At 47.9% G+C, this 27,318-nt stretch overlaps 2 protein-coding genes across 2 annotated transcripts in view; one reads left to right on the top strand and one right to left on the bottom strand.

The window, feature by feature from the left end:
* ADA2 (adenosine deaminase 2) overlaps positions 1–19,663 on the bottom strand; it is a 51,746-nt gene extending 32,083 nt beyond the window's left edge. Inside the window, exons 1-2 of the mRNA XM_064654549.1 lie at positions 18,646–19,663; positions 15,093–15,269 (exon numbers count right to left, since the gene is read on the bottom strand). Coding sequence (XP_064510619.1) covers positions 15,093–15,166 — 74 coding nt within the window. The 5' untranslated portion in view covers positions 15,167–15,269; positions 18,646–19,663. The remainder of the gene's footprint in view (positions 1–15,092; positions 15,270–18,645) is intronic.
* Positions 19,664–20,056: 393 nt separating this feature from the next.
* Positions 20,057–27,318, top strand: part of LOC135414139 (chromatin remodeling regulator CECR2) — a 102,043-nt gene continuing 94,781 nt past the window's right edge. The window contains exon 1 of the mRNA XM_064654512.1: positions 20,057–20,375. Within this exon, the coding sequence (XP_064510582.1) occupies positions 20,166–20,375 (210 nt within the window). The 5' untranslated portion in view covers positions 20,057–20,165. The remainder of the gene's footprint in view (positions 20,376–27,318) is intronic.

The following is a 27,318-nucleotide window of genomic DNA, read 5'->3' as shown; positions in this document are numbered from 1 at the left end:
GCAAATGCTGCAGCACAGCCAGTGAAATCAACCTCTGACAGAAATAAATCTAATAAGAAGAAAGTTTGCTTGTTTGCTTCCCATCTGAGCAGGTAGTTCAGCTGTGGAACTCACTCCTTCCTCCAAGACCTTTGTATAAGGCAAAGGATTTTTTGCACTTTTTCATAAGTGCCTAACACAAGCCCTTCCTGAGGTGAGGACTCTGTGGACCTCTCCCTTGAGCCATCCCTTTAACCTTGCATTTCCCCCAGGACTGGTCAGCACTACAGTGGGCATATTCAGTGCTTGGTAGTTGAAGTAGAACTAGGAAAACTGGTTTTGTGTTTGATCAAACTAACTCTCCCTCTCTTCTAACTGCTTGTTTTTGCCAGGGATCAGCATCATGGGCAGGGAACACAAAAACCTCCAGTAGGTAGGAGCAGGAGAACATCTCAACTGATGAAACATTTCCCAAACTCCACAGGCAAAGGCTGAATTTAGCTTTGGTAAGCAGGACTTACATCACTAGACGTTTTTGTTACTTTTATTATAGCTTTTAAAATTGCCTGTAAAAATGTTTGAGACCAGCTGAACTCTTTTCTGAATCCTGCTAAGACCCCTGGGCTTCATGACGTGGCAGAAGGAAGTTCCACAGGTAAGATGGGAAGAGTGTGAAAAGATACTGCCTTCAATTGTCCTGTTATGATTTCTAATGTAATAGAATATGTCTGGTTTTCACACAATGAAACACAGAGATGAGTTCCCTGTGAATCTTTTTGAGCTGCTCATTCTTTTATGGAGTTTTATCAAGCTGCAAACACAAAGAAGGGAAAAAAAGACTTTGACTCAACCCTGTCTGGGGAGGAAAATGCCTTTGTTTTTCCTGTGGGGTTCTGCTTCCCATTTGCATTCAGAATTACAAGTACTCTGTCTAGTGTCAAAAGCAAGTTCTTGATGCTCTTCCTTTTCCTGCACCTTGGGTTTATCCAGTCTTCTTGCAATAGCAATGCCAGTGTAGGAGACTATTAATATAAAGTGTTAGTAAGCAAAATCTGCCGTGTTGATAAGGGTATATGAAGAGGAAAACCCCACTCAGGAAAGCCTCAGGCCTCCTGTTTAGTTTTCAGGGTTGCAAAACATTAAAAAAAAAAATCCCTTTTTATTAAATTGGGCAAACATGGTCCAGAGAAACTGAGAGACAGATGTGGAACCCCATGATGCCAGGGCTACAGACTCGCTTTTCAAGCTAAAACAATACTTTAAAATGAACAATTCATTACTCAGATCTGTGAAAACCAAATGAAGCTCAGCCTTTCCTAACCTTGACATTTTCCAGACTGCTGGCCAAATCCACGGGTAGGACACTTCATGTAGAATAGAGGAAATAAGGCAAGAACTGTTTATTCTGCTGGAAGTCATGCTTTAAAACATAATAGGATAAAAGCTTTATTTTATTTGAAGTGCTGGAGAGACCAAAGGAAACAAATTCACATCTTCATTTTATACTGAGCTTACTCTGTAGAAAGGCATTGTCTTTAAAGGTAGTTGAACTTCCTGCTTTCTCCCATATTTGAGGTGGGTGTTTTTTTAAACAGTAGTTTCAAGGAATTTTTTTTCACTTATTCACTTACTATTTCATAAATGTTAAAGCCTTTCATTTGTCTCTGAAATCCTTTGACAAAGTTGCCTGGCTGTGAAGAGAATCAGAGTTTGCTTCTAAAAAAAGGTGTGCAGTTGTTTTGTCTGTGTCACTGCAGAAAATGAGCCAAAGAATTGAACTGTGGCCTCAGTCAGTGCTGTGTGTTCTCTTGAGTGCAAGGCTTCTCCATTAAAGATCTTGTTTTATTCCTCTAACATGGTTTGTTAGCTTTCTAAAAGGAGACCTCAGGATGTCACTCGACCTTGCAGAAGGAAGGAAACCTGAAATGCAGGCTGTTCTCCCATTCTGAACTTACAGCAAACCTTTGCAGAGGGTTCAGTATTGTTGCTAAATAAGTGTAGAACCATTGTACCATGCATGGAAAATAGGGAAAGCATAGCTATGTGTGAGTGTTCCTGGCTTTATGAAAAAGACATTTGCTTAATGACACCTTGCATGTAAGTAGAACAAAACAGCAACCTACATAATTCATATAATTTCAATTCAAAGGAGTATAAAACCCATTCTTCCCTCCCCACCTTTCTTAGAATGTGGGGACAAAATGCTATGTGCCCTTTTTGGGATGGGATGGGAGTTTGAGATGGTGGATTCAGCTTCGTTGGTGTGCAAACAAATCAGGTGTGGTTAGCAGACAATACTACTTCATTTTTACAGATATTTGAAAGTTTGTCACTTACAGGTCTAAATATCATGATTCCTATAATCTGTTGATAAAAAATGAATTTGTGCTCAGTAAAAAATTTAGAAGTCAAAGCAGTTAATGCCAGTATTAAACTTCTTGGTTTTCCGGTAGACTTTGTTGTCTAAAAATAGTGTGCTGGATAAGGAATAGAAGATGCAGCAGCCAAACATTTTTGTTTTGATCTGCTGCACTGCTTGATAAATCTACAGTTTTGAGTCATAGAGTAAGGGAAGAAGGGGAGACCTTCAGGAAAGCAGAGCATCCCAGTCTGTGGGGGTCAGGGTTGGTCCCTGCCTGTGATGCAGGAGGTTTCAGGATGGACAAAAGACAGAAGCAACCAGGGCATCAGGAAAAACTGAGAGTGATGCAGTGGGATCTGCAGTTTTGGCTGTGCCATGTTCCTTATGGCAGGTGGTTGCTAAGAACTCTGGGGGTGCTGGTGCTGACTGGGGTCTCCTGGGATGGAATGTAGAGGATCCTGGTGTCCTACTCTGTCCCCAGCAGCTTCCCTGATGCCTCATGGGATGGAAAAGGGTTCAGGGGGCTAGGGTGCCCCCTGCCCCTCCAGGTGGCTGTTGGGTGCTTGGCAATGGGTGGTTGGCAATGCCTTGGGCTGGAAGTTTTGGTCAGTTCCCAGAGCAGGGCTATTGCTGGCAGTGAGACTTGCTGAAATGAGTCCCACACCCTGAGGGCTGTGCAAGATGATTAGAGGGACAGAACATCTCTCCTATGAGGAACTGGGATTATTCAGCCCAGAGAAGAGAAGGTCTCTGGGGAGACCTCATCACAGCCTTTTAGTACTTAAAGGGGACTTATAAGAAAGATGGGACATATTTTTTAGTAGGGCCAGTTGTGATAGGGCAAGTGATGCTGGTTTTAAACTAAGAGAGGCTAGATTTGGACTAGACATAAGGAAGAAATCTTTTATGATGAGGGTGATGTAACACTGGAATAGGATGCACACAGAAGATTGCTGTGGATGTCCCATCCCTGGAAACATTTAAGGTCAGGTTGGACGGGGCTCTGGGCAGTCTGATGCAGTTGAAGACATATCTTCCTTCTCATTGCAGGGCAGTTGGAACTAGGTGACCTTTAAAGGTCCCTTCCAATCCAAACCATTCTGTGATTCTGTGACACAGCCATGCACACCCACACCCCCCCTTCAGAGGGCTAGCTGGTCTGACAGAGAATGCCTTTCAGATGTGACTTATGTTCTCTGAATGACACTACAGAGTCCCAGAGTACAAGATGCTGTGCATCTTTATTTCTAGTGACTAAAACTGGTGATGGCAAAGGCTTTATGGCTCTGAGCATTCCCAGTTCTGGTGTAGTGCCCAAAGGCACAAACCAGAGAAAGAGCGAGTGAAAGCGAAGTGCAATAATTAGTTAAGTTCATTCACCAGAAGGCCATTTGCATGTGCTGTTGCCAGTTGCTGCTCCACTTAGCCATTACAAGCTATTTTGGCAACCAGGGTGTGCTCCCTGGTGTAGCCCAACGCTGCCCTCCTTGCTGTGTGTTTTGCCCCCATCCTCCCCCAGTTCTGTGTATTACGTGACAGTCTCTGCCAAACAGCGTTAGTGCATTAGCCACTTCTCAAACGATTGCTTCCCCACTGGGCAGGGTCTCTTCAGAGCGAGAGGACTGAGACCGCCAGCCTCTCAGCTCCAAAGAGATTTTTCCCCTCTTCAGTTAGTGGTATTCCCTGAGCCCTGCTGATGAAAGACACAGATGTGTCTGCAGAGGAGCAGCTCTCAGTGCCTGCCTCGTTCCCCAGAGCCCTCTTCAGCCAGTTTGATGTCTAAGTGGAAGGGAAGAAAATAAGCTGACAGTGGGGTTACCACCCAGATGATTTTCTGAATTGATTAGCTGCTTTTTCATAGGTCTCACAGCCATACAAACAGCCACCTCGTTGGATCTCACAAGCTAAGTAATGACCTCGGCTAGGAGAGCTCCAGAGAAAGACCAGCCATAATGATGTGCTGCTTCCTTATGAAAGAAACAAAGGAAAAGCCAGGGGAAAACAACATGAAGGGAACTAAATAACAGCTAGATAGAGAGGCAAGGGACATGCAGCTTGCAAGAGCGAGACGAAAAATGAGCACCTTTCAGCAGCAGCCGCAATTTCTGTGTAAAGGGCTGGGCAGGCAAGGAAAAGAGAGCTCAGACCACAACTTTTCGAGGTCAAGCCTGTGAGCACAGGGCAGGCTCATCAGCAGCTGAGGGCCTTCTTCGGGTGTGTTATGGTAGAGGTGATGTTGTAATAAAATCCAGATCCCTTCAAGCTGTCATGTGCTGGCCAGCCTGCTGCCACGTGTGGGATGGCAAGAAGCAGCCTTAGCAGCTCTGGCCATGACCTCCCTGAGAAGCACTGCCCCTTAACCTGGGCTTCTGCACCCCAAACCTTCCCAAACAGGCAGCTGTCAGCTCAAGTGGAAACTGTCCCTGCCACAGACCCCTCCATTGGTGACTGACCCCACTCCCAGCCTCTGTCCTGCTGCCGTAGGGTGGGAGTGGCAGGCAGCAGCACTGGCTGTCAGTGCACACTGTCTGTCTGTCTGTCCAGGGTCTTGCACCCTGGTGGCAAAACCTCCGGAATGTGCAAACAGGAGGGCCCGGGGAAGGACTGTCGAGCCCAGCAGCCGTATTAAAGCTTCCTCAGCTTCTCCCACCATTTCTGAAAGGGAAAGCTCTCCTTCAGCAACCTTGGGCAGTCACAGTCAGGGGGAAATGGCAGGGAGGGAGGGCAAAGCCCTCTCTGACTACACTGCAGAGCACTTTGGAGTCCACAAATGTCCCACACAAAGCCTGAGCTTCATGTGCCTCTGAGTAGAGACTGCCACTGGGGCACACTCTGCGGGACTCCACAGAAATGGTGGGCACCTTGAGAGGGGTGAGTTGTGGAAGTGGGGAGGCCTAGGCTGAGCTTTGAAGGACTATGCTCATTTAGATCACATACTGAAACTCTATCTTTGAAGGAGAACAAATGGTCTAGCCTTCCTTATCTTTTGCTCCTGCCTCCTTCTCATACCCCAGAATAATGCAGATTAGAAGAGGGAGGGTGAGAAGAGAGCCTCATCTCCTTGCTCTTTCCCATCTGTGCTGTGCTATCCTGCCAGAGGTTTTTATTTGGAAAAAAAAAAAAAAAAAAAAAAAAAAAAAAAAAAAGAAAAAAAGCTGGAAATAAAACCTACACACTCTATATTCCCTTTGCAAGTGCCCCAGCCCAGAACTGCAGCCTGCTGCTCTCAGCGCCTCTAATTAGCTAAGCAAGGCAAGCACTCATTAGCCCCACCTGGGTCACTCTACAATTGGGAAAGGGAGCATTAACCCCCACATGGCTCCAGAATAAATAGGTGAGAGGCAGATTTGATCCCTATGGCTGCCTGTCCTGGCAACAGGGCCCTGGAGCAGGGTGCCTTTGGGTGGTGGTGCTGGGAGGGATGTCAGTGCAAGGAGGTTGGATGTGCTGACAGTGCTCCTCTGCAGAGTCCAGTCTCTCCCAGGGAGGGGTTATCAGCTGCAGATTTTGAGGGGAACTCTGGGAGGGGCAAATGTTTGTTAAAGCACCACAAAACACACCACTGCAATTTTAGCTGCTCTTGTGCTGTGAGCGCTTTGCAGGTAGAGTCTCCCAGAGTATATTTGTGTGGGAATAGAGGGAGACTCTGGCATGATAGGTATGACTGCAGTGACAGAGTTTGGTTTGACACTGATCTGCTGTGTAACAGCCATAACTTCAAAGACCTAAGCAGCACCAGCTGCTACCTTAATTAAAAAAATTACACGTGTTTTTTGCTAAAGTTACAGTATAAGGGATAAGTGAACACCAAAACTATTCCCTGTGCTACAACTATTTCTCTCCTTCTAAGTCAAAGTTTTTCCACAGATCAGGTTTTTTTTTTCAGCTGTGGTTGTGCATCTGGCCCTAGTCTAGAGCCCAGGGTGACGAGTACAACACGTACACATGGGATGAATCAATCACTGTCTGAGGCTGTTCATAGCCTTTAAGTAAAGACACTTACAGACTGGATTCACCCAAAATGGGCAGGTGGAGTAAGTTTTAGAATAGAAATAAGTGTGTGGCTCCTTGTTCAGTAAAGTTCATTATTATTTTTAGGAAATTGGTGCAAAACCATAGAAGGCATCTCTCCGGGAAAAGACAAGAGAGGAATAGGAGCATCTGTTCTGCCTGCAGGCAGGAGATGGTGAAGATCTCCGAGCGGCGGTAAGTGCTGAAAAGAAAATATGCCTCTGTCCTTCTCTCTATGTTACAAAGAAACAGCATGGGGCACAGCAGCTGCAGCAGGAAAGGGATGGGGAGTGCTTAAAATACTTCTTGACTCTGACTGAATCTTGGGGCTGCAGAAAAGTCCTGCCTTCCTCTGCATCCCCCACCCCACAGGTGGGATGAAATCTGGGGCAGAGAAGGCCAGCGGTTGAGCCTGGCATGAAAGACCCCTTTTGGGATTGAGAATTATACTAGGTATACCAAAAATGTGCTATTCTGCCTCTTGTTCATCATTTGCAATCAGGGCAGCAGTTAGGGAACCCCCCCTGAGTTTCCCAAGGCAGGCCACACAAACAATAGTACAGCATGAGCCACTAAACCGGTAAGGGAGCAGTGACCACAAGTCATTGCCTGGCCACTGCTCACAGACTCTTTTTTTCTGAGAATCATTTCTCAACAGGCACTGATCACAAGTATGGAGATACCAGGAATAGATGTAAGAGGCTGACAGCCACCAGCCTGAGGTATCTAGTGGCTTTCTGGGTATAGCCAGCAGGAAAACCATTCCTCCCCAAACCCTGCCCTCTCTCATGCCACTTCAGGTGAAGGGCCAAACAGTTGGTCCGAGAAGCTGGAAAGCTCCTCACTCAGCAGCTTTGAGATTTCCATGCAGTTCCCTAAGCAGAAAGGTTTAAAAAGGATTAGTCTACACGGGCTTCGTGTGTACATACACAGGTACGTGCTCATACACACGCAGGCCTCCTCATGTTATTAACACCGTAGGAATGTCTTGCCTACCCTGACCACGCAGGCTATCAAGGTATAAAGCCAAAGCATGGCTATGAGTGATATGGAGTCTGTAACTCACAGTTAAGCAGATCTTGTAGTGAACAGTGACATATTTGGCAGTTCATTTCAGCACTTGTTGCCTCCCTCTATGGCCTTCCACCTATAGCATTAAGGGCATTTAACAGATTGCATAAAATTGCATATAGCTACAACTATATATTAGCATCTTCATTTCACAGACAAGGATCTTGAGGCATAGTGATCACTGCTACTAACAGCAGTGAAGAAAAAAAATAAAGGGTTACTATTTATGCTAGCTCTTTCCCTCCTGTATCTTTTTCTCAGCTAGATCAAAGGAATTAGTTTGGCTGGTTTCTCTTTTATTTCAAGTTTTCTTTCTGTTTCTTAATCTTCCTCAGCATGGTTTTCAAAGTTGGAAAGACTGCAGGGGAATTTTGGTTGTCAGTTTGGTTTATATTTAATATTACTGTTGTAATGGTATCCGAATGTTTTGCTACATGAATATTTGCTTGGTTTTGCTTTCAACTTGAGTCCCATGATGCTAGTTCAGACAAATGGTAACCCTCTCTTATGGAAAAGAAAAATCAGTTGAGAAAAGCCATGCCTTGGTAAGATGAAGGTAGAGTTGTGATGGGTATTTAGCGACTCTAACTTACATTAGAAAGAGAGGAGAGGAGAAAAAACCAAAAGTACCGAAGTTTTGCCTCTCAAAGCAAAGAGATGCTCCAGGAAATGGTGCACTTGTGGGGTACCCTTTGGAGAGGACAGAACCAGAACCAGTAATCATTTAGGCCTCAGCCAGGAGCTCCTGGGCCACCTGGTACTTGTGGCCACAGGGCTGGCAGTAGAGCACAAGCCACAGTCGGATGTTATCTACCAGTGGACCGGCTGATGGACCTGGAGAGGTGGAGAGCTGGGAAGAGGGCTCACTCCTGCAGCATGCAGTGGCTGCTTACAAGCTTAAACAAGAGAACACCCAAAAACTTGTATATCATGATCCCAAACTAAAAAGCTTGTTGAGTAGGTCCCACAAAAAAATCAGGTCTGCAGGTGTTTGCAATGAGCAATGCTTTATCCTCTAGTGGCTTTGTTCCCACTTCCAACAAAGGCAGCAAAGCAGAGTGTTGTTACTGCTTGTGCCCTTGGGCCATTGAAGACTGATGACCAGGACACAGGCAGATGAGAGTCACTCTGGCAAGGGCAGGCACATCCACACCAGCTCGCCAGCCAAGTGCTAACAGGAGTGTGGATACTTATTGCTGATAAACCAAATTCATACTTGAGTGGGCTGGTCCAGCTCGTGCTGAAGCCTACACTGCTGCCTCTTCTCTGCTGCTCTACGTGTGCTGGCTTGGAGACATGCTCCCTATCCCACTTCACTCTGAATACCCACAAATGTTTGGCAGGAGGTGCTTGAGTGGGGTATGGCTCAATATGTGCATCCAAAAAATGCCTGCCCAGCTCCCGCCTCTTCACAACCCCCAGATCAAAGAGCAGGGGACTTAAACATGAAGTATGGCTGGCAGCTAGGCAATGTTTCTTGACAGATGATACCCTGCAAAAGAAGCGTGGCTTTTGTTTCTCTGCTTTTCGTAGGGTCTTGCCCAGAGAAGCAGCAGGATGGCCCTGATCTTGTGGTGTGTGAATTTTATGTCACAAATCTCTCATACAAGGTGGGTGGGAGAGCACTTCTCTACCACATCTCCCTCATGCTAGTGAGGTTTTCTCATGTGCCCAACCAGCGTGTTTGGGAAAGAGCAGGTGTTGGAAGCCAAGGGGGTCAGGACAAGGTGATCTACCCCGTCTATTCATCTTGGGACATTGAAGCTGTGTGCTGCCACTTCCCTGGGGGGCTTGCAGGACCCATCTTGTCTCTGCAGACTTTCCCCTATCCTCTCTGACCACTGATCAAAGGTACAAAACATGTTCCATCCAGAAGCATCTCTGCAGTATGTACTAACAAACCATTTTTCCTCCTCCCAGCTGTCCAGCTGCCTTTAGCATAGACTGTCCACAGCAGGACACATTTTACCAGGGAGGGGGAAGATTAATTTTTCTTCCAGCTGAAGCTGTCTGGAATTGCTTTAAGACCAGCAAAATGCAACTGCTCAGTTTACAATGTACCCAGAGCACATGTGCCCAAACATTACCAGGGGACTTTTAACCATCAGAACTGGCTAGAACCTATATGCAATATTACATCTTAAAAGATAGGATCTCTGGAAAATCCATCCCTTTCCCTCTCCAAACACACACCTGCCCCCTCCCCTGTCGTCCACCCCCCAGCACTCTGACCCAGAGGGAATTTTACTGACACTGGATGTGCTTCCTGTGCTCTCCTGGGTCTCCCATGGAGGCCTCCCATCCCTTACAGAGTCTGTCCACCTTACAAGAGCTTACACAAACTGTTCTTTCCCCCCATGGAGTCCACGTAAGGTAGCACACTTCATGTCACTGGTGGGAACAGCCCTAGCTGGGTGTTAGTGGTGACAGGAGGTGGTAGGAGGATTTGCTGTTTGCCTGATGTGCTGGCTCTCTGATTTAAGTTCCTTAACCCCCTCAGGCTCAGCTGTGACTCACTGCTGGTATTTGATCATATTTTCAGAGCAGGATTAATTATGCTTTATTGCTTGTTCACATAAGGGAGCAGTATCATTTAGGCTGGAAAAGACCTTTAAGATCATCAATTGCCATTACCCAGCGCTGCCAAGCCCACCACTGAATCATGTCCCTAGTGCCACATCTACATGCCTTTTAAACACCTCCAGTGTTGGTGGCACAATCACTTCCCTGGGCACTCTTTTCCAGTGTTTGACAACCCTCTGGGTTGTCCTAATATCCAATCTAAACCTCTCATGGCACAACTTGAGGCCATTTCCTCTTGACCTATGACTTGTTACCTGGAAAAAGAGACCAACACTCACTTTCAGGTAGCTTTTGAGAGTGATTAGGTCCCCAGTGAGTGTCCTTTTCTCCAGGCTAAGCAACCCCAGCTCCCTCAGCCACTCCTCCTAAGGTGGAGGAGGAGGAAGGAGATGTGCCCCATAATTTAGTGACCATTCATTCTAGATGAGAAGGTTAATAGCTTGACCACTTCATATTTTAACCCCAAGCCTTTTCCCTCTCTAATTGTAAAGCATATTGGGTTTTATTTCCATACAGCAGTTCCCTGTGGGGCTTTGTCTAGATGTATAAATCAAAGCTTTCCTGCCACGTTTTGGGGCTTGGGGGCAGATTCTGCCCTCTCCCAGAGCATAAAGTGGGGTCATCCCCACAGCTTCCAGCAAAGTTACCCATTTTGTCTGCATATTGCTGGGAGTGGCCCCTGGGAACAGACAAGGCAAAGATGGCCACTCAGATAACTGGCAGGATGGTTGGGTGCCGAGTGCTTTTGCAAATGATACTGTTGATCTGGGTGATCAAGTGGTTGGGTTTTTTGATGCCATGATGTAGCAGGGCAGAGAACATCTTGGGGGCTGGGTCAGACAGGCAGAGCTGCTGGCATATATCCCTTGCTTCTTGGCAGGAAAATGAGGCTTAGACATGAGGGTGAACCAGGAAGCCTGGCTGTGGGAATCCCAAAACTCAAAAGCTATTAAGTGCAGAAGAAAAAATAAATCAGCTGGCCCTCCTCCCTGCCAATGCAGGCCTTTCTCCATTACATACCTACTTGTATTTTTATCAAGTCACAGGTTTAAAACTACTCAGGTGCCTCCACAGGAGCAACTGTTCCACCACAGGCAGGTGGTTTGCAGCAGGATCCTCATCTTGAACTCAGGGGAAAGCAGAGGTACATTGGCAGAGCTGTCTGGGGAGCTGGGAACAGAAGCCTAGAGGTTCTTCTGGGCAAGACTGTGATCCATTTATCAAATCTCTGTTCAGGAGCCTACGGCATCCCTTCTGCCTAACTTTAAGGAGCGCTAGCAGGTTTTATTGACATCCTATCAGCATGAGAACCCCTGGAGCTGAGCCGCAAGTGTTTGCTGAGTGATGGTAAAAGAGAAACAGCTGAAAGAGTCAGTGGATGATGGTGCCACTTATGGCACAAGCAGGTCTTTTCTTTTTACTTCTACACTGCTGTTCAACTGGACTAGTGACCAAGAGAGGTGACCAGCTGCTGTCATTGTGTGGCCTGTTTTAAATACATCACATGGCCTAAGTCCACACCTCTGAGAGCCTCTGAACAGTGGAGCTGCCATGGAGGACACAAGGGCTCTATCTGCCAGGCAGGGTTATTTTCCAGCAGACAGTTATTTCAGGAGTAAGGAGATCACTGCCAAATCCTTTGGACAGCTTTAGAACATTGGTTTTCATGGTGATTGGAGACAACACCTTGCACAAGCACCTGCAAAACCATGCCAGTATCCCAAGCCCCCTGGTCCTGCTGCCAGGTCTGCTCTAATAGCCACCAAGGTCAAGGCTGTGCTCCTGTGGAGCTTTCCCTTAAGCGGTGTTAGGAAAAGCTGAGTATCTCAAAACTCCCCATTTACAAGCAGGACTGTTCTAGGAAAGGTTTGGAGATGACTAACCAGATTAGTCACTAGCTCTTTTTCTTTGAGTCTGGGCACCTAAAATACCTTCAATCCATGAATCTGACAGCCATTCCCCATTTTGATCTGCCTACAGTCATTTTTCTCTGAGTGACTTGACAGGTTCTGAAAGTCTTTCATGGACCTTGTTCTGATTGAGACCTGCCTGGATTATTTATGCTAGAGGAAGCGATCCTAGCTGGAATGAACCTTGTGTCTAAACAGTTTAAATTGTGTTTGTCCTGAGTGAATTTAATTATGCATACTAAAAAAGGTAAACCGGTAAAAATTCAGTTTAACTGTTTCAAGAACAGCTACATTAGGAATCTGGAAATAAATCAGTTTTGTTATATGTCAGGGGGACTTTTCTACAAGTAGGGCAGATCTCATACCAATGCCAATACCAGGAATGTCGACTCCCTGCCTTTGGTATTTACAGAGAAACTGGATTAAGTTGTTCCACTTCATCTAAATAATAATGTTTAGCATGTAAGTAGCATTTTACAATTTCAAAGCAATAAACATGGAGATACCATGGTAATGAGAACTGACAAGGCACTAACATTAACTAATTAAGCCTCACAACTTCCCTGAGGTATCTAAATACGACCGTTCTCATTTTATAGATGAGAAAAAATATATAAATTGATTTACTCAGAGGCACAGAGCAATTCAGGGAAAGAGCTGGAACCACGACTCAGTTCTGCTAATGTTTGGATGGCTGCTCAGCCCTCCGTGAGGCTCTGCCTAATTTCTAGAGTCATGCATCAGTGTAACCTCGTATCCCATTCTTAGTAAGACTTAGAAATAAATTACTTTTAATTTCTGCTGACTGCTATGGAAGGAGTGGGATTTGAATATCTCCCTAGCCAAATGTAGCAGCAATAAGTGGAGGTATCGGTGAGGCTGGAAATGGATGGTGGTGAGGTCACAAGTTAGCGCTGGGGAGTTGCACTCACCACAAGAAGCAGCATAGCAGGAAAAGCAACTAACAGGTGGGTGTCAAATGAAGTGTTGGGAAGGTCTGCCTTAGACTAAACCACCACGGGTTTTGCCTTTCCAGCCCCTCCACAGCTGCGGGAATTGGTATGCACACAGCCATCCCATTTTTTAATTTGGATGGGCTTAGTGGTTTATGTCAACCCTGAATCCGGCCCAGAAACCTCCGCTGGGAGCACAGCTTTGGCACCAGTGCTGAACAGGAACCGTCTTGCTCCATGCAATAGGTACTCAGCACTTCTCGGAGCATGTGAGATCAGCAGCTTTAGATGAGAAATCAAGCTTTCCCTCATGTCTTTAGGTCCAGGCTACAGAAGGCTGGTTACAACAAAGAAAATTTCAGCTGCACTGCCAGCTCTGCTTTGATATCTCTAATCCCCATCTAAGAAGGTGTTGAACAGAGAACTGAATCATTATGGCTTGTAAGCAAAATGGTCTTTTAATTCCCCTCAAGGAATACAGTTTTTCTCTCCTGGAGTGACTGATGAGGAGCTCCTCTATGCATGGAGCACTGCCCTGCTGTGGAGCATCCTCTGCATTTCATCTGGGGCTGCTCTCTTTGCCTGTGAGTGCCTTACCTCCCCACCATGCTGCACCTGAGCCGAATAAGCTTAGGCTGGGGTGGTGAATCCCAATGAGCCTCTCCCTGGGTGTTCAGAGGCAGTCTACAGGAACCAGTACTGGAGCACATGGTACACGTATCAGCACCATTGCTAACCGCTGGTCTGGAAACAATTAAAGTATCTGTTTATGCCGTAGCCCTGCTGCCTGTGGAATAGCTGTGGGCAGCAGAAGTAGAGACAACAGACCTGGAAAGACATAAAAGCACCAGGGTTTGTGTGTCTCTTCGCTCTGCTTCCAGCCGAGGTTTCTAGGGCAGATCACTAGCTCCCCATCTTGTTTTGTAGCCATTCAAGCCAGTCCCTGTCTGACTTGTCTCTCTGCCAGATGTACAGGCCGGTGCTCAGCAGCAGCTGTGAGCATGGCTGACCACAAACAAACCCGTACACGGTGGGCCCCTCTCAGTGCTACTCTTTGGGGAAGACTTGGAAAGATCCAGATTCCCTGGCTTCAAATCCGTTGCCACAAATTATTGTTCGCCTGTTGATTGCTCTCTAGGGGATAAAACATCAAGTTACAACCTGTGGTTTTCAGCCCCAATGGATTAGGGGCAGAAAATCCGTTGAGATCTAAGGCTTAGATCTGTTGGTTTGATATGTAGTTCAGTAAAGCACACAGGAGAGGAGCCATGATGGAGGGTGCTTTGCCACATCAGTGCCAGCCAAATTCCCAGTAGGTAGATGCTTTGTGACTAAGAGAGTGAATGCAAGCTAAAAAGGCACAATGCTGCTGATTTTCTGCCTAAACCAATGGTGATGTGTGTAACTGCTGTTATGCTTCACGGAAAGCGTGGCTACACTTCAATAATGTGAAATCGCTTCTACTTTCCAATGGTTTGCTCAGCTGCGAATAGTGTTGTGAAGTAAATATCTGGGTTGTTACAAAGAGCATCAATCAGTTTTTCAGATGCTAGGCCAGGTTCTTGGGAGTGACTGCTTTCACATTATCTTGTACGTTAAGCAAATTAAATGTGTGCATCCAGGAGACAAAACAAATACTGCGTGGCACTTTTGCAATTGCACCCTCCAAGGCATAGCAGCTGGGTCTGCACATGAAGAGCTGGAGAACAATTCTGACTAAGCAAAAGGCTCTTCAGCAGGTGAGCCTCAAGCAGGCTGCAGAAATCATGAAAAACCTTCTGCTAACTCGAAGCTAAAGAGAAGTCTTCATGTCTTAGCTAAATCTGAAGCCCTGCTTGCGTTAGCTAAAGTTTAAATGTAGCTGTACTGACACCGTATATCCAGCTTCAGCAACAGACCTGTGCAAGCTGGTTCATTGCATCACAGAGGCAAATAAAATAAGTGGGAATGCCAGTTTTCTCTTGTTCTCCTTCAGTTTCCAATTCCTGCCTCCCACGCTTTCTCGCACTGCCCAGGCAGACCCTGTGCTCTCTCGTGTCCCCAGTTAGTAGCTGCCTGTGCACTCCATTCGTTTTCTACCTTAACAATTGGCTCTCCTTTTCATTGACCCCGTCATCTTTCCTCTTGATAACTTAACTTTTCACCTTGTTAGGCTGCTTAGATCCCATATTTTCTACCTTCCTCATCTCACCTTCTTATTCAACCCTGTGTCATCCCACTCACCAGCAGAGCCTCCTGTTTGACCTTGCCTTCACTGGGCATTTCTTCATCTTTCTGCATTCAGCTTCTTCCTCCATGACTTTACTCACTCTCTCAGCTGCTCACAGCTCATTCTCTCTACTCCTCACAGCATTCCTTCTACTCTGCAAGTGTTTGTCACTACAAACTCTTCCTTACTCCCTGTTAATTAGAAAGGAGATGTATTTACTTCCCACCTCTCACAGTATTTACCAGTTTCTCTCATCCCCTGCTTCCCTTGTGTCTCTCTCATCCTACACAGCCTCTTGACTACACCAATGTCCTCTATTTCAGATGTATTTTGTTGTCCTTCAACCACTCCTATTGGCTTTCATGCCTCTTATTTCAGCCCCCTGTGTGCCACTGCTTTCCCTACCAGTAAAATCATAACTAGTGGCACAAAATAAAGAATTGTCAAAATGCAACATGGCTTTCTTCTCTCGACTCTCCTGGTTTAGTTACAGGAAGCAAGGTTTCTCACCTGCTGCCACACCACTTCTGTGATCCCTCTGGCTGCCTCCACGACCCCAGTCCCACCACTACCCAGAAAAATCTGTGCCCCCATTTTCACTGTATGTGCCTCAGTTTCCTTGATTTGTTGTCTGAGTCAGAAAAGCAGATCAAGGGATTAAAGCCAGACGACCAACACCAAGTACTTGACTCCAATCTTTGCTCTGTTCAGGAAGGCTTTTCAACTGTGATATGTAAACTACAGCATCTCTTTTCTCAGGAGGCCTTGAACAGGGAACAAGGAACTTGAAGATGGATCAAAATATGAAGAGTCCTAGAAGGTAGAAGTGGCCTGGGGTGAAAGTAGGAGGCTAAATCACAGTTGTCTTCTACTTCATAACTCAGAAAGCAGAAAGAAGCAAAGGCAGTGAGGTTTGTTGATGCTAGTTTATTGAGGGAGGTCAACACAAAAAGGGGAGCAATAAAATTCAGACATGCTACAGCAGGGAGATGAAGCGATTCACACAGAGAAATGCAAAGGTTCTATTTTGAAGAAAGTTGGGTTTAACCTATTCTTAAATCATTTTCCCTGAATTAGGAAAACTTGAACCTCCCAAAGCTCCATCCTCCTGAGAATGTGCTGCCAGTGAGAACAGAATCCGAGGTTTATTCAAAAGCACTTCTGCAAGTGCTTTTGAGTCCTTATGAGGGAAGATTGCAGGTCTCCTGTACCCAGTTTACAGAAACCTAGTCAGTCAGACTTTAGCTTAAAGCCATGATGTGGAAACATGAGGAAGCTAAGAAATTTTTAAAGATCCTTATTAATGATAATATCAATTCAGCTGGTGAGAAACTGAGGAACTGACCTGTACCTGTCAGTAATCCATCCTCTTTCAGACATGGCTACAAGAGATCTACCTGTCATTAACCTAATATGACATTTAAGCTTTAAATCAGGCACAGGTGGCAGGTCTTTGGAGAAAGTGGAAAGCATTCCTCCCTTCCTTCTGTTCCTAGATGAAATGATTTGTCATACAGGAGTGGAGACATGCAGTCCCTGCATCTCTACAACCTTTTTATTTGCATCTGGCATTTTGAATTTGGCTTTTTTTTTTTTTTTCTCAAGAAAATGAGCTCAGAAACCCAGAGATTACCCAAAACAACAAAACCAAGAGGCTTTGATTTGGTCCATCAGGACAATCAGAGTTCTTTCTCAGTGTGACTCTACATGGTAGAAGGACTCAATCCTCAGCCAGTTTGGGAAGAAAGGAAGAGAAAAAGTGCAGAAAGTAAGGGAGGAGTGTAAGTATGGAGGGCAGTGAGCAGCCAGGTTTGGTAATTGAACTGAAAAATCAGTGGTAGGGGAAGTATTACCAACAGCCTAGAAAAAAAAAAAGATGATCCATCCAAAAAAGATGAAGAATATAGTATACTGGGAAAGGACACTGGTCAGAGCAGGCTTTGGTTTTGTTAGTTATGAACAGGAAACTCATAACCAAAGGTAGCTTGGAAGGAAAGAAGCACATGGATCAAAGAAGAGGAAATGCCATATTGTATTCACCAAGTCTTTGCCTACTGTTGAACAGCAGCAGGAGAGCAGAGATTTTTGTGCTGGAGTAATAAATCAAAAGAAGTGATTTAAGAGCAGTGTAAGAATCTAGAGCAAAGTGAAGCAACCTTAAGCGATTGTGGGCAGCCCTCAGCATCCTTGCATAAAAAGAACAATATAAAACACACTCCAACAGAAATAATGGGGACGATAGAGGGAGCCAAATTAATTTTAAAAAAAAAGTTAGGCAAAATTGGTACCATAGCTCCTCTGACAAAAAGAGAGATTAGGAGTCTTCTTTAAAGTCCACAAAATTCTTAGTGGGATAGAGAGTGGGAATACTACAAAGCTATTTGACCTGGTGTCAAGAACAAGCAAAGATGGATCAGTAAGATAAGCCACAGCTGGACATTACAGGAATTCAGGGAGGAATGTCAGCATACAGCAAGACAGAAATGCAACATAAACTCCCCTTACATGGCCAGAGGACAAAAAGTTTGCTCCATGGAAAAACTGGGCATTAGGTAATACTGTAGAGTTCTGTAACTGCCCCAAAAGAAGCTGTGTCTGAGGACTTGTCACCCTGAGATTTCTCAGGCAGAACTGTTGGTGTTTTATAGTGATCCTGTATGTTGACAAAGTGCAGTGAGTTAGCTTGCCCTCTCCTCTTGGCAGTCACCCTGCTGGAGCTGGTTCAATCCAGTGCCAGAAGACACAATACACAAGAGATCAGATACTGCCTTGCTCAAGATCAAGTCTTGCAGTCATTGTGCCTTGAAACACAGGGTTTCAGTATAACATATTGGTGTTCTGCAAGCAATAAATTAACTAAGTCAAAAGGTTTTGGGGAAAACAGAAGCAAAGACTATGCTTAGAAAAACAGCGAACATTTTGGCAAAAACCTTGGTGGGGAAGGCCTAGGAAATCCGTGCTGTGTGTGTGAAATCTACAGCAAAGGAAAGCAAAGTCTGTGTGTGAAGAATGATACAGGGGGCCTAATGCTACCTCTTATATCTTATCCTTTTTGCTACTCCATTTCTCAAGTGACCCTCACAGCCCTCTGTAGAGCACAGCAGTTGCCATACCAGATCAGCCCACTGGCCCTCCTAATCCAGCCTTCTCACTTCAACAGTTGCTACTCTCTGGTACTTCAAAGAAAGGTGCAAGAAACCCCGTAGTGGACAATTATAGAATAACCTGCCCACAAGGGAAGTTTCTCCCTAATCCCCCACCATCAGTTCATGTTTATGTTGTGCCTTGAAGCCTGACAGTTTATATCCCTTCTAAAATTTATTTATATCCTGTCTAATGTGACCACGAATGTTCTTGGTATCCATATAAATGTCTAATCCTTTTCTGAATCCTGCTAATCTCCTGGCCTCAATGAAACCTCATGGTAACAAATGCCATGTGTTAATTACACACGGTACAAACATTTCCTTGCACCATTTTAAATTCGCTTCCTTCCAATTTCACCGGGTATCCCTTGATCCCGCAAAATTAAAAACGGCAATGAAATTAGAGCTTGCTCGTTCTTACCGAGCCACACTGCTGTCTCTTGACTTGTTTCTTCTCTAAACTAGCTGTTCCTGCCCTCAGCCAGTTTTCCCTGGTCGGGCTGTTAGGCTGTGGCCGATGGCACAGCGCAACGAGACGGCTGTACATTCACACAAGCAGCAGCCCTGCGCCCTTGGCTGGCTGGAGATGGCACTGGAAATGGCGTGGAAGTGTAAGGTGTGAAGGGGAGAGGCTAAAAATGAGAATGTTAACTGAATGAATGAAAGGGAAGTGCTAAAAAAAGTCTGAATGGTATAAAAATTATGAGGGAGGGAGGGAGGTCGGTCCTAAACTGTGCTTAAACACCAGTTTTACAGTGGTTTCACTAGAGGAAGGACTCTAAGCTGAGGCAGCTGTGTACAATGATCCTTTGTATCTGTTTTGAACTGGACTGTGGCAGCAGACTGGGAGGTTGTGAGGTGACACAGCGAGAGGCTGCAAAGTCAGCGCGGCTCGGTGTGTTCGCTGAAGCTCCGTGAGGGACATCCCACACGAAGGCAATTAATACGTATCTGCTGCTGAGTACGTTTCCATAATACAGTTCAAAACAGGGCAGCGCAGCTCCCTCCAGTTCGGGGCCAGGACCAGCGGCGGCCCTGGGCGCAGGGCTGAGGCACCGAAGCGCCTCAGGGCGGGGGCGCGTGTCCGGCTCCCGCGTGGCGGCCGCGTGCGGAGCGCGAGAAGCGCCGCCCGGGCGGCAGAACAACGTGAGAGCAGAAACCCCGCTTTGCTGCAGCAGAACCCAGTCCCAGCAGCTCCGCGGCATTCCTGGTGACCGGCCAAGGGATCGGGATCAGGACCGGGACCAGAAACCGAGGAGCCGCCGCGCGCGGTGCCACAGCGGCCACCAGCCCCGCCTACCCCGCGCTGGCCCCGCCCCCAGTGGGCGTGGTCGGCCGGGAGCCGGGGGCCTGTTGTTGTGGTGAACGCGGGGCCCCGCCCCCTCCTCGTGCAGGGCCGCGCGCCGCCCCGCGCGCCCCGCCCCCGCGCCTTTTGTCCCCTCCCCGCGCCCCGCCCCGCAGGGCCCGCCGCGCCCCGCCCACCGGCCCAGCCCGTCTCCCCATTGGCCCTTCCGCCCACAGCCACGCCCATCCCGCGCGCGGGACCCCGCCCCTCCCCTCGCGCCCCCTGGCTCCCCCGCGCCCATCTGTTCCCGGCGGCTCCTCCGCGGGGCGCGGGGAGCATGAGGAGCAGCGGGATGATGATGATGGGCCCGCGCGGCCGTGGCGGCTGCCCGCGATAGGGGAGGGCAGCGGCGGCAGCGGCAGCGGCAGCGGCGGCGACGGCGACGGCAGCAGCAGCGCCCCCGCCGGCCCTGAGCCGCCCCGTGCGCGGGCGGCAGCGAGGGGGCAGCGCGGGGCCGCCGGGGGGCGGCCGCTGAGCGGCGTGTGGCGCCGGGGGGCGGGCGGAGCCGCAGCGCCGAGCGGCGGCACCAGCACACGCAGCCGCCCGCGGAGTGAGGGGAGGCAGCGACCGAGCGGGCTGGACGGCGGCCGCGGGAGATGTGCCCGGAGGAGGACGGCGGCTGCGGCGGCGGCGGCGGCGGCGGCGGCGGCGGCGGCGGCGGCGGCGGCAGCTTAGCCGGCACCGGCGGCCCCGAGGCGGCGGCGGTGGCGCTGGACGAGCTCCGCTCCTGGTGGGAAGTCCCGGCCATCGCGCACTTTTGCTCGCTCTTCCGCACCGCCTTCCGCCTGCCCGACTTCGAGATCGAGGTGAGAGCCCCCCGCGGGCGCCGCTCCCCGTCCCGCCGTGTCCGCGCCCCCGCCGCCCGGCGGGTCCCGCACGCCGCTCCCCGGTCCCGGCCGTGGGGCTGGGGGCGCTCCCGTGGCCCCGGCGAGCCGCTGGGTCCCGGCGCGGTGCAGCGCGGGGCTCTCCGCTCCGCTCACGGCGGACCCGGCAAACTTCCCCGTCGCTCCCGGGAGCGCCCGCAAACTTTCGGCGCGGCCGTCCCGGGGCAGGAGCCCTCCGGGTCCGGGGGCTGCGGGGCGCACGGCGGGGGCGGCCGCGGGCGGAGCGGGGCCGGGCCGCATTGTTCGGCCGGGCCGGTGTCCGCACACAAAGGTGGCGGGGGGACGGAGCCGGCCACGGGTCCCCCGTGCCCAAAATGGTGGCGACGAGGGGCGGGCCCGGCCCGGTGACCCCCCACCTCTCCCGGGGGTACCGGCGGCTGTTGTTGGGGGGATTCCCCAGCGCCGCTCCGCCCGTGCACGAGTCGGCCCCTTTTGTTGGAGGGAAGGGGGGGGTGTCGGTCCCCACCTGGCCGGTGCCGGGGCGGGGTGGGAGGCGCGGAGGGTCGCGCCGAGCCTTTCTCCCGCATCCCGGCGAGGCCGGATGGCTCCGCGGGGCTCCGCTCATTGTGCGGCTCCGCGGAGCCTCCGGGGAAGCGGCGGTGCCTTCACCACCGCCCCTGTCCCCCACGGAGGGAACGCGCTCGGCTTTCGTACCCTTCTCACCCGTTTTCCTCTGTAACTTTCCTGTGTGGGTCGGGGTTTTTTTTATTATTTGTTTATTTTATTTTGATTCTTATTTTCGTATGCGCGCAGTTAGCGTCCCGTAAATATTTTGTGCGCTGGCCACAAATGTTACAAGCAAAGTGTGTCCTGGTAGGAAATCTTTTGTGCTTGCTGTGAAAAGCTATTCTTGCCAGCGCGTTGGCAATAAACCGGGTGAATAACGTGGTGGCGTGTGTTTTTTAAAGACAGTAATTGCCCCGTGAATGCAAATTCCAAAGATGCTTAAAAGTTCTATGGGATGCGCGAAGCCCTAAAAAGCAAAAGTCCTCGAGCAGGATGTGAATTTCTGAAGAGGGGGAATCCCTTATGCGGTACGAAATCTTGAAAGGGGATAAGGTCTCTCAATGATGCAACTTCTTGCGAAAGGGAACTCCCCTCCCCCTCCTATTGATGCCAAACCATTAAAGGGGGAGGCTCTCCGGGCCCAGCAGCGCAAAGTCTTGAAGGAACCTGAATTTACAATGATAAAAGGGCCAAGGCACTAGCCTTTCACCTTTGGAGGCAATTAGCATCTGGCTTGCTTCACAAATGAAGTAAATGTGGGCTCCCCTTTGGTTCCCGGAGCACGCTTAGGCTGGGGGAGTTAACATCATCACTCGGAACAAATTAACTTGCTTTTTTTGGGGGGATGCCCGGGAGGGGGAGGAGGAGGAGTGCGAGCGGGTTGGTGCCGGGGGTGTTGCAGAACAGAAGCAGCACACCGAAAACGTCGCCAAAAAACTCCTTGCGCGTGGATGGCCTGCAGCTCTTGGCAGAAACGGGTTTTAAAGAATGGCGTTTGTCCGAGGGACGGTGGAAATTGCGGTTAAAATCGGGATGCTGCGAGAGGACGGATGCGGCTGTCAGAACTCTGCATCTTCAGGCACGTGGAGTAAATCTCCTTCCCCGGCACAGTGTGAGCAGCCAGCACAAGCAGTTTCAAAAGTTGCTGTTCCTTGAAGCTCACCATCTTGTTACGTCTTGCCTGGTGTAGTTGTTCCAGTCTCATCACTGGTTTCAGGGCTATCTGGGAACGGATTTGCACAAAGAGCTTGCTCAGACAGTTCACAGTGTGAAGCCAGTGGCCAGCGATGGAACTTACACTTTTTTCTAAGAGTGCTGCTCTGATATTTTTTTTATTTGGCTGCATAAAGAAGGCTTCTCCCACGGTTTTGGACTTAACAATGCCAGTGCCCCTTCTGGCTGTCTCACTGCTCCATCTGAGGTGTGCTTTGAGTTTCAGGGGTGTCTGAATAAAATGAAGGTGGCTGTTTTTCTAGGGGCTTGGGGAGACTCGAGGCACATATTCAGGGGAAAAACACTAGCCAGCCATCAGAAATTGAAACTGTGCTCATCTGCAAATGATATTTTCTTGCTGTAGCTTTGGTTATTGTGGGGAGGTGTGCTTGTGGCTGAACACCAGCAGTTTGAGTAAGTGAGTGCCTCTTCCCTCAAAAGTTACTGCCCCTCGTGGGTAACCCAGGGGTGACTGCCTCAGTCCATTGGGATGCAGAATAAAACAGGTGCTCTGAGTGAATCTGTGTATGTGGAAGGAGAAATGGAGATCTTGGGCTCAGAGGGTTTCAGCTGGAGATTGGTTATGCTCAAAGTCCTCAAGCTTCACAGCTGAAGTTTGTCCAACTCTGCCCAGTATCTCTGAGGGATGGCCTCACTCTGCATGCAGCTGGCTTTTCTTGGAGGATATTCTCTTCTTCCTAGGAGGTCTGAGCTCCTCTGAACTTAAATCCTGGTTGGTGGCTCTTTTTTCCATTTTTCTGATACCAGTGCATCTCCAGTGGGGAGTTTGGTGCTAAACTCTTACAACATCATTATAAAAAGCAAAAGTTTTAAACAAGCCTTAATTCTGATTAAAACAAATATTCTCTGATCTCACCCTCCCTCTGATTTCAGCAGGCAGGTGAGGTTAAGGTTACCCTGCTACAGTCTCTGCAGTCCCCAAACCAGAAAGAAACTGATCTTCTGATATGTTTCTGTTCTAATATGGTGTTCTGTTGTTTTGGGTTTGTTTGCTTGCTTTTTTTAAAGGTGTAGCTATTTTTTTTCTCCTTTCTCCACCCCCCTCTTTTTTTTTCTTTTCTTCTGGTGGGTCTGTCCATAGCTAGCTGGAAGGCTCTGTAATGATAGGCCATCTGGACCCATCCCTCCCATGCTGAGCAGATTTGCTGATGGTATTTGAGAAGTTTGGGGTCTTTGGTAGTACAGGGAGGCAGCATGGAGCTCTTTTTCTTTTTTTCCCCCCTCCCTTTCCAAATTCAAACCCTTCACCCTCTACTTATTGGCGCAGAAGAAAGTGAAGCTTCCAGATGCAGGGCTGCCGTCTGCAGCTGGATGGCAGAAACCTGGGAAGCAGATGTTTTGTTTTTTCTTTTTGCTGGACCAGTGCTTTGCCACAGACTACAGGGAAGGGGTGTCCAAAAAGAAAGCAGCGCATCCATCAGGCCGGACCCTGGGCATTGTTCGGGAGGGGGTGGGCACAGCTGGCCCTCACGCTGGCTCTGGCAGATGCAGGCGCCTGACGAGGCGCAGGGCTCCTCTTTTCAAATTTCTGCTGCAGCATCACCCGGCGATGGGCTCAGGAGGGGTTCAGCTACCGCCAGCAGGTCAAAAGTTCAGTGGGACAGGAGCGGGTGCTTCGGGACGTGTTCGGCTTCATGCCGTGTTTTTACATGGATGTGAGGATGCCAGAGAGCACTTCTGCCTTCTGGGGTGAGATTTTTTTTTTTTTCCCCTCCTCCCCTTTTAAATGGCTGCCTTGTCAGCCATCTGCTGTACAGAACTTTCATGCCACTTCAGGAGTGGGGTTTTAGTTGTGTTGGCTTGGTTGCTGCGGTGCATTTCTGGGTGGTTTGTAAAATCACATAATAACAAAATGGGTAAGGTTGCAAGGGACCACAGCAGGTCATCTGATCCAACCTCCCTGCATCAAAAAAATTCTGCATCAAATGCATTTGTCCTTATCTGCTCTAACAGCACTCCAGTGGGAGAAGGTGAGGCTGTGTGGGTTATGTCATTTTTTTTCTGTAGTCATTGCCTTGATGGACAGAAAGGACGCTTTCCACAGTCAAGTTAGTGCAGGCGATGATAGGGAATGATTTGTTTCCCTCTTCAAGACCGGACTCTAATATGGGACACCTCTCGTGACAAAGTGTCTCCTGGCCACATGCCCTCCCCTCTGCAACTGAAATATCCTCCCGACAGCTGTAGGGATTGTTTGTATCAAAAATATTAGGAGAATATTTAATGTTTTCAACTGTATTTCAGCACAACTTGAAAACACTGGACAGGAGCCAGTGTGGTGTGGCCACCCAGCTCTTTGGCATGTGCTCTCAGGAACTGTGGACTCAAACATTTAGCAACTTCTGTCTGGGTAGGTCGAGGGGAGGTGACTTTCCAGAACGTGCTTGAAAATAGTCAAAACATTGTTGTTAACTTAGTTTATTTGGAAAAGGGGGAAAAGCCACATTACACAGGGAAAACATAAATCTTTTCCTGTGGTTTTTAAAAGCGCCTTTGGGCAAATTGCCTCTGCTGTTAACTTCACTATGGCTTTAAGATGCTTTTCCTTGCCTCTTGCCCCTTCCTGGCACTTTGGGCTCTGGCTCTGCCTTTAGGTACATTCCTCCCACCCACAGGCAGGGCACTGCTGCTCTTGCCCACCTTTTTCCTCCTGTAGTGCGGTATCTGCCATGTCGGTTCTTGAACAGGCTCTTTCTGTCAGGAATATTATGTGGCTGTTAGAAACTGCTCCCTCGGGTCCCACAGGAGGAGGAAGAGTGCGGGGAGAGAGAGAGAGAGAGAGGTGGAGAAGGAGAGAGCAAAGAACAGGGTTTCTTCTATCTGTGCAAACCAGATACAGCTTTAAAAGAAAAAAAAATCGATGTGTTAGAGTGTTAGAATTTTAATACTTTGAAAAAATGTTTCCTAGTGAGGACAGGATGGCCAAATATGCTTTGACCTCCACTGTCCTGTCATGTTAGGTCCTGCCAAAAATTCTTAGTGGATCCCCTTGCTCTGCCCTTCGGGTGTGTCCCATGTGATCCGTGACACCAAAATGGCACAACCTTCCTGTTCTGTCAGTGGTTTGTGTGGGGTTAATTGCACAGACAGTGTGGTACAGTACCCATGTGTAATGTCTATTGGTGCCTCATCCTGTTCTGTGACAGTTGAGATGGTCAGGTAGTTTCTGATCAGAGGAATTTAGAATCTAATTAAGATCAATGCGACAAGTAGGTGGTGCAAGCTGATGAAAATGTTGGTGAATTCATGTAGGTCGGCTCTGCTCCTGTGGGGTAATTCTGAGTTGTTTAAATGCTTTTTCTGTAGAATAGTTCAGGCATTGGGATGTCCAGCCCTCTTGCCATTTTCCTGTTGATGGTAGTCAACATTAAAATGAAAGGGAGTGGATAGTGACTGTCTGAAAGAACAGTGAACAATAGATCTGCTCGCTAAAACTTCACTCTCACGTGATGCACCTTGCTTTAGGATAAACAAGTTGAGGAAAGGTACAGTAATTGGCAGTGCAGGGAGAGGTGCTTTACAGAGAGTAGACAGGGTTGGAAAAAATTATTGGAATTCGAACATACTGAAAAAAAAGTGTTGGTCCCGTTGTGTGGACCTGTTTATGGACCACTGTGTGAATTTGGGTTTTATACCACAGTCACTCTGTAATGGCTCTGCTTCCCCTGGGCAGCATCAGCTTCATCAGAGTAGAGGCTGTGAGCTGGGTGTTTGTTGTTTGAAAATCAAGCTTAAAAAACAATGAAATCAGGGGAGTTAACACTGTTTTTATTGTTCTTTCTACCTGTCCCATCCACTGTTTGTTTTAGTTGCTTCGGTGCCCCATCCTGCTCTCCATGTCTGTTCCAGCACCAGTTCTTACTTGCCTGGTCTTCACTTTTGCTGCCTTAGTTATTCTGTTCATAATAGAATCATTAACACTCTACATGTCAGTGTTGGGCTCTAGAGTTCATTGAGATTAATGGAGGGGTGAGGCAGAGAGATACTTCTCAGAGCTGTTGTTTCAAGTGGTCTGCAAATTGGGAAGCATTGTATCAGTTTCCATTTCGAATGCAAGTCACATCTTTCCCAACTGTAGATCTTAAACTTTTAAACAAGTGTTTACATTTTACATAATGATACTCTAGTGTAATTGGATGCAAAGGGGGGAAAAAAAGGAATAGGTAGTTCAGGAGGCTGATATACGAGTTAAAACGTTATCTTAAGCCTATGAAAAGAAACAAGAAGTGACTGCACGAAGCCGAGGGGTGTCTGAACAATGGATAAGGAAGGTTATTTTGACAGCAACATTTTGAATGGATCTGAGTTAGGTGACAGGGGAGTTGGGGTAAGACTGTAGCAGTTGAAGGCAGAAGAGAAAGAGGAATACGATAAGAATTTCAGGGATTTGGATGGAGCACATGGGGGTTGATGTTACAGATTTTGTGATGTTAGTATGAGCAGTTCTTCTGCTAGCGCAGCTGACACTGAAATTCATGCCTGGTGTTAACTGAAATGTTTGTGCACCCACAAGTTTAACCGTTTAATCTGAATGTATTTAGAAACCGATTTAAGATAATCATGTGCAAGTCTTTCCCCACTAGGAAAAAAATAATGTTTTGTGTAGGAGCTTAAATATGACTTCTCAGTTTGCTTTGTTTAAGAAGACCCGAGACCACAAACCTGTGCCAATTCAATCAGACAGATTTAAACTTCTGCGTAGCGCATCTTAATTAGGACTCAGGAGTTTGTTACTTTAGGAATTTGCTGTAGCCGAACTAGCTAGAAGTAACACCTTTTAAAGTGTTGCAGCTTTATGTGTAGACCTGCTTAACTGCGGTCTTTCTCTCCCGCGCATAATGCCGGCAGAGCTGTGCCATTCTGCCCCTGGCATCTGTTAAGTGCCTGCATGAAGGGTGAAGAATTAACTTTTGTAATGGCAATCGATGCTTTCATAGACTTCTTTCAGGCAAAAATCTCCTCAAGAAAAGGGCTATAGGTAGAAATGACAACAGCCAAAGAGTTAAAATTCCCGGATTAAAAGTTTATCATGTAAACCTTATCGTAGGTAGGTATGATTTTTTTTTTTTTTAATTTTTCCCCCCTCCTCGTTACCAGAAGCAACAGCATCTGCTGTGGTGGTGGG

The sequence above is a fragment of the Pseudopipra pipra genome, chromosome 5, assembly GCF_036250125.1.
Source record: "Pseudopipra pipra isolate bDixPip1 chromosome 5, bDixPip1.hap1, whole genome shotgun sequence".
NCBI classification, from domain to species: Eukaryota; Metazoa; Chordata; class Aves; order Passeriformes; family Pipridae; genus Pseudopipra; species Pseudopipra pipra.
Note: the sequence above shows the minus strand (reverse complement) of the source record. Positions and strands in the feature narration are given on the sequence as shown.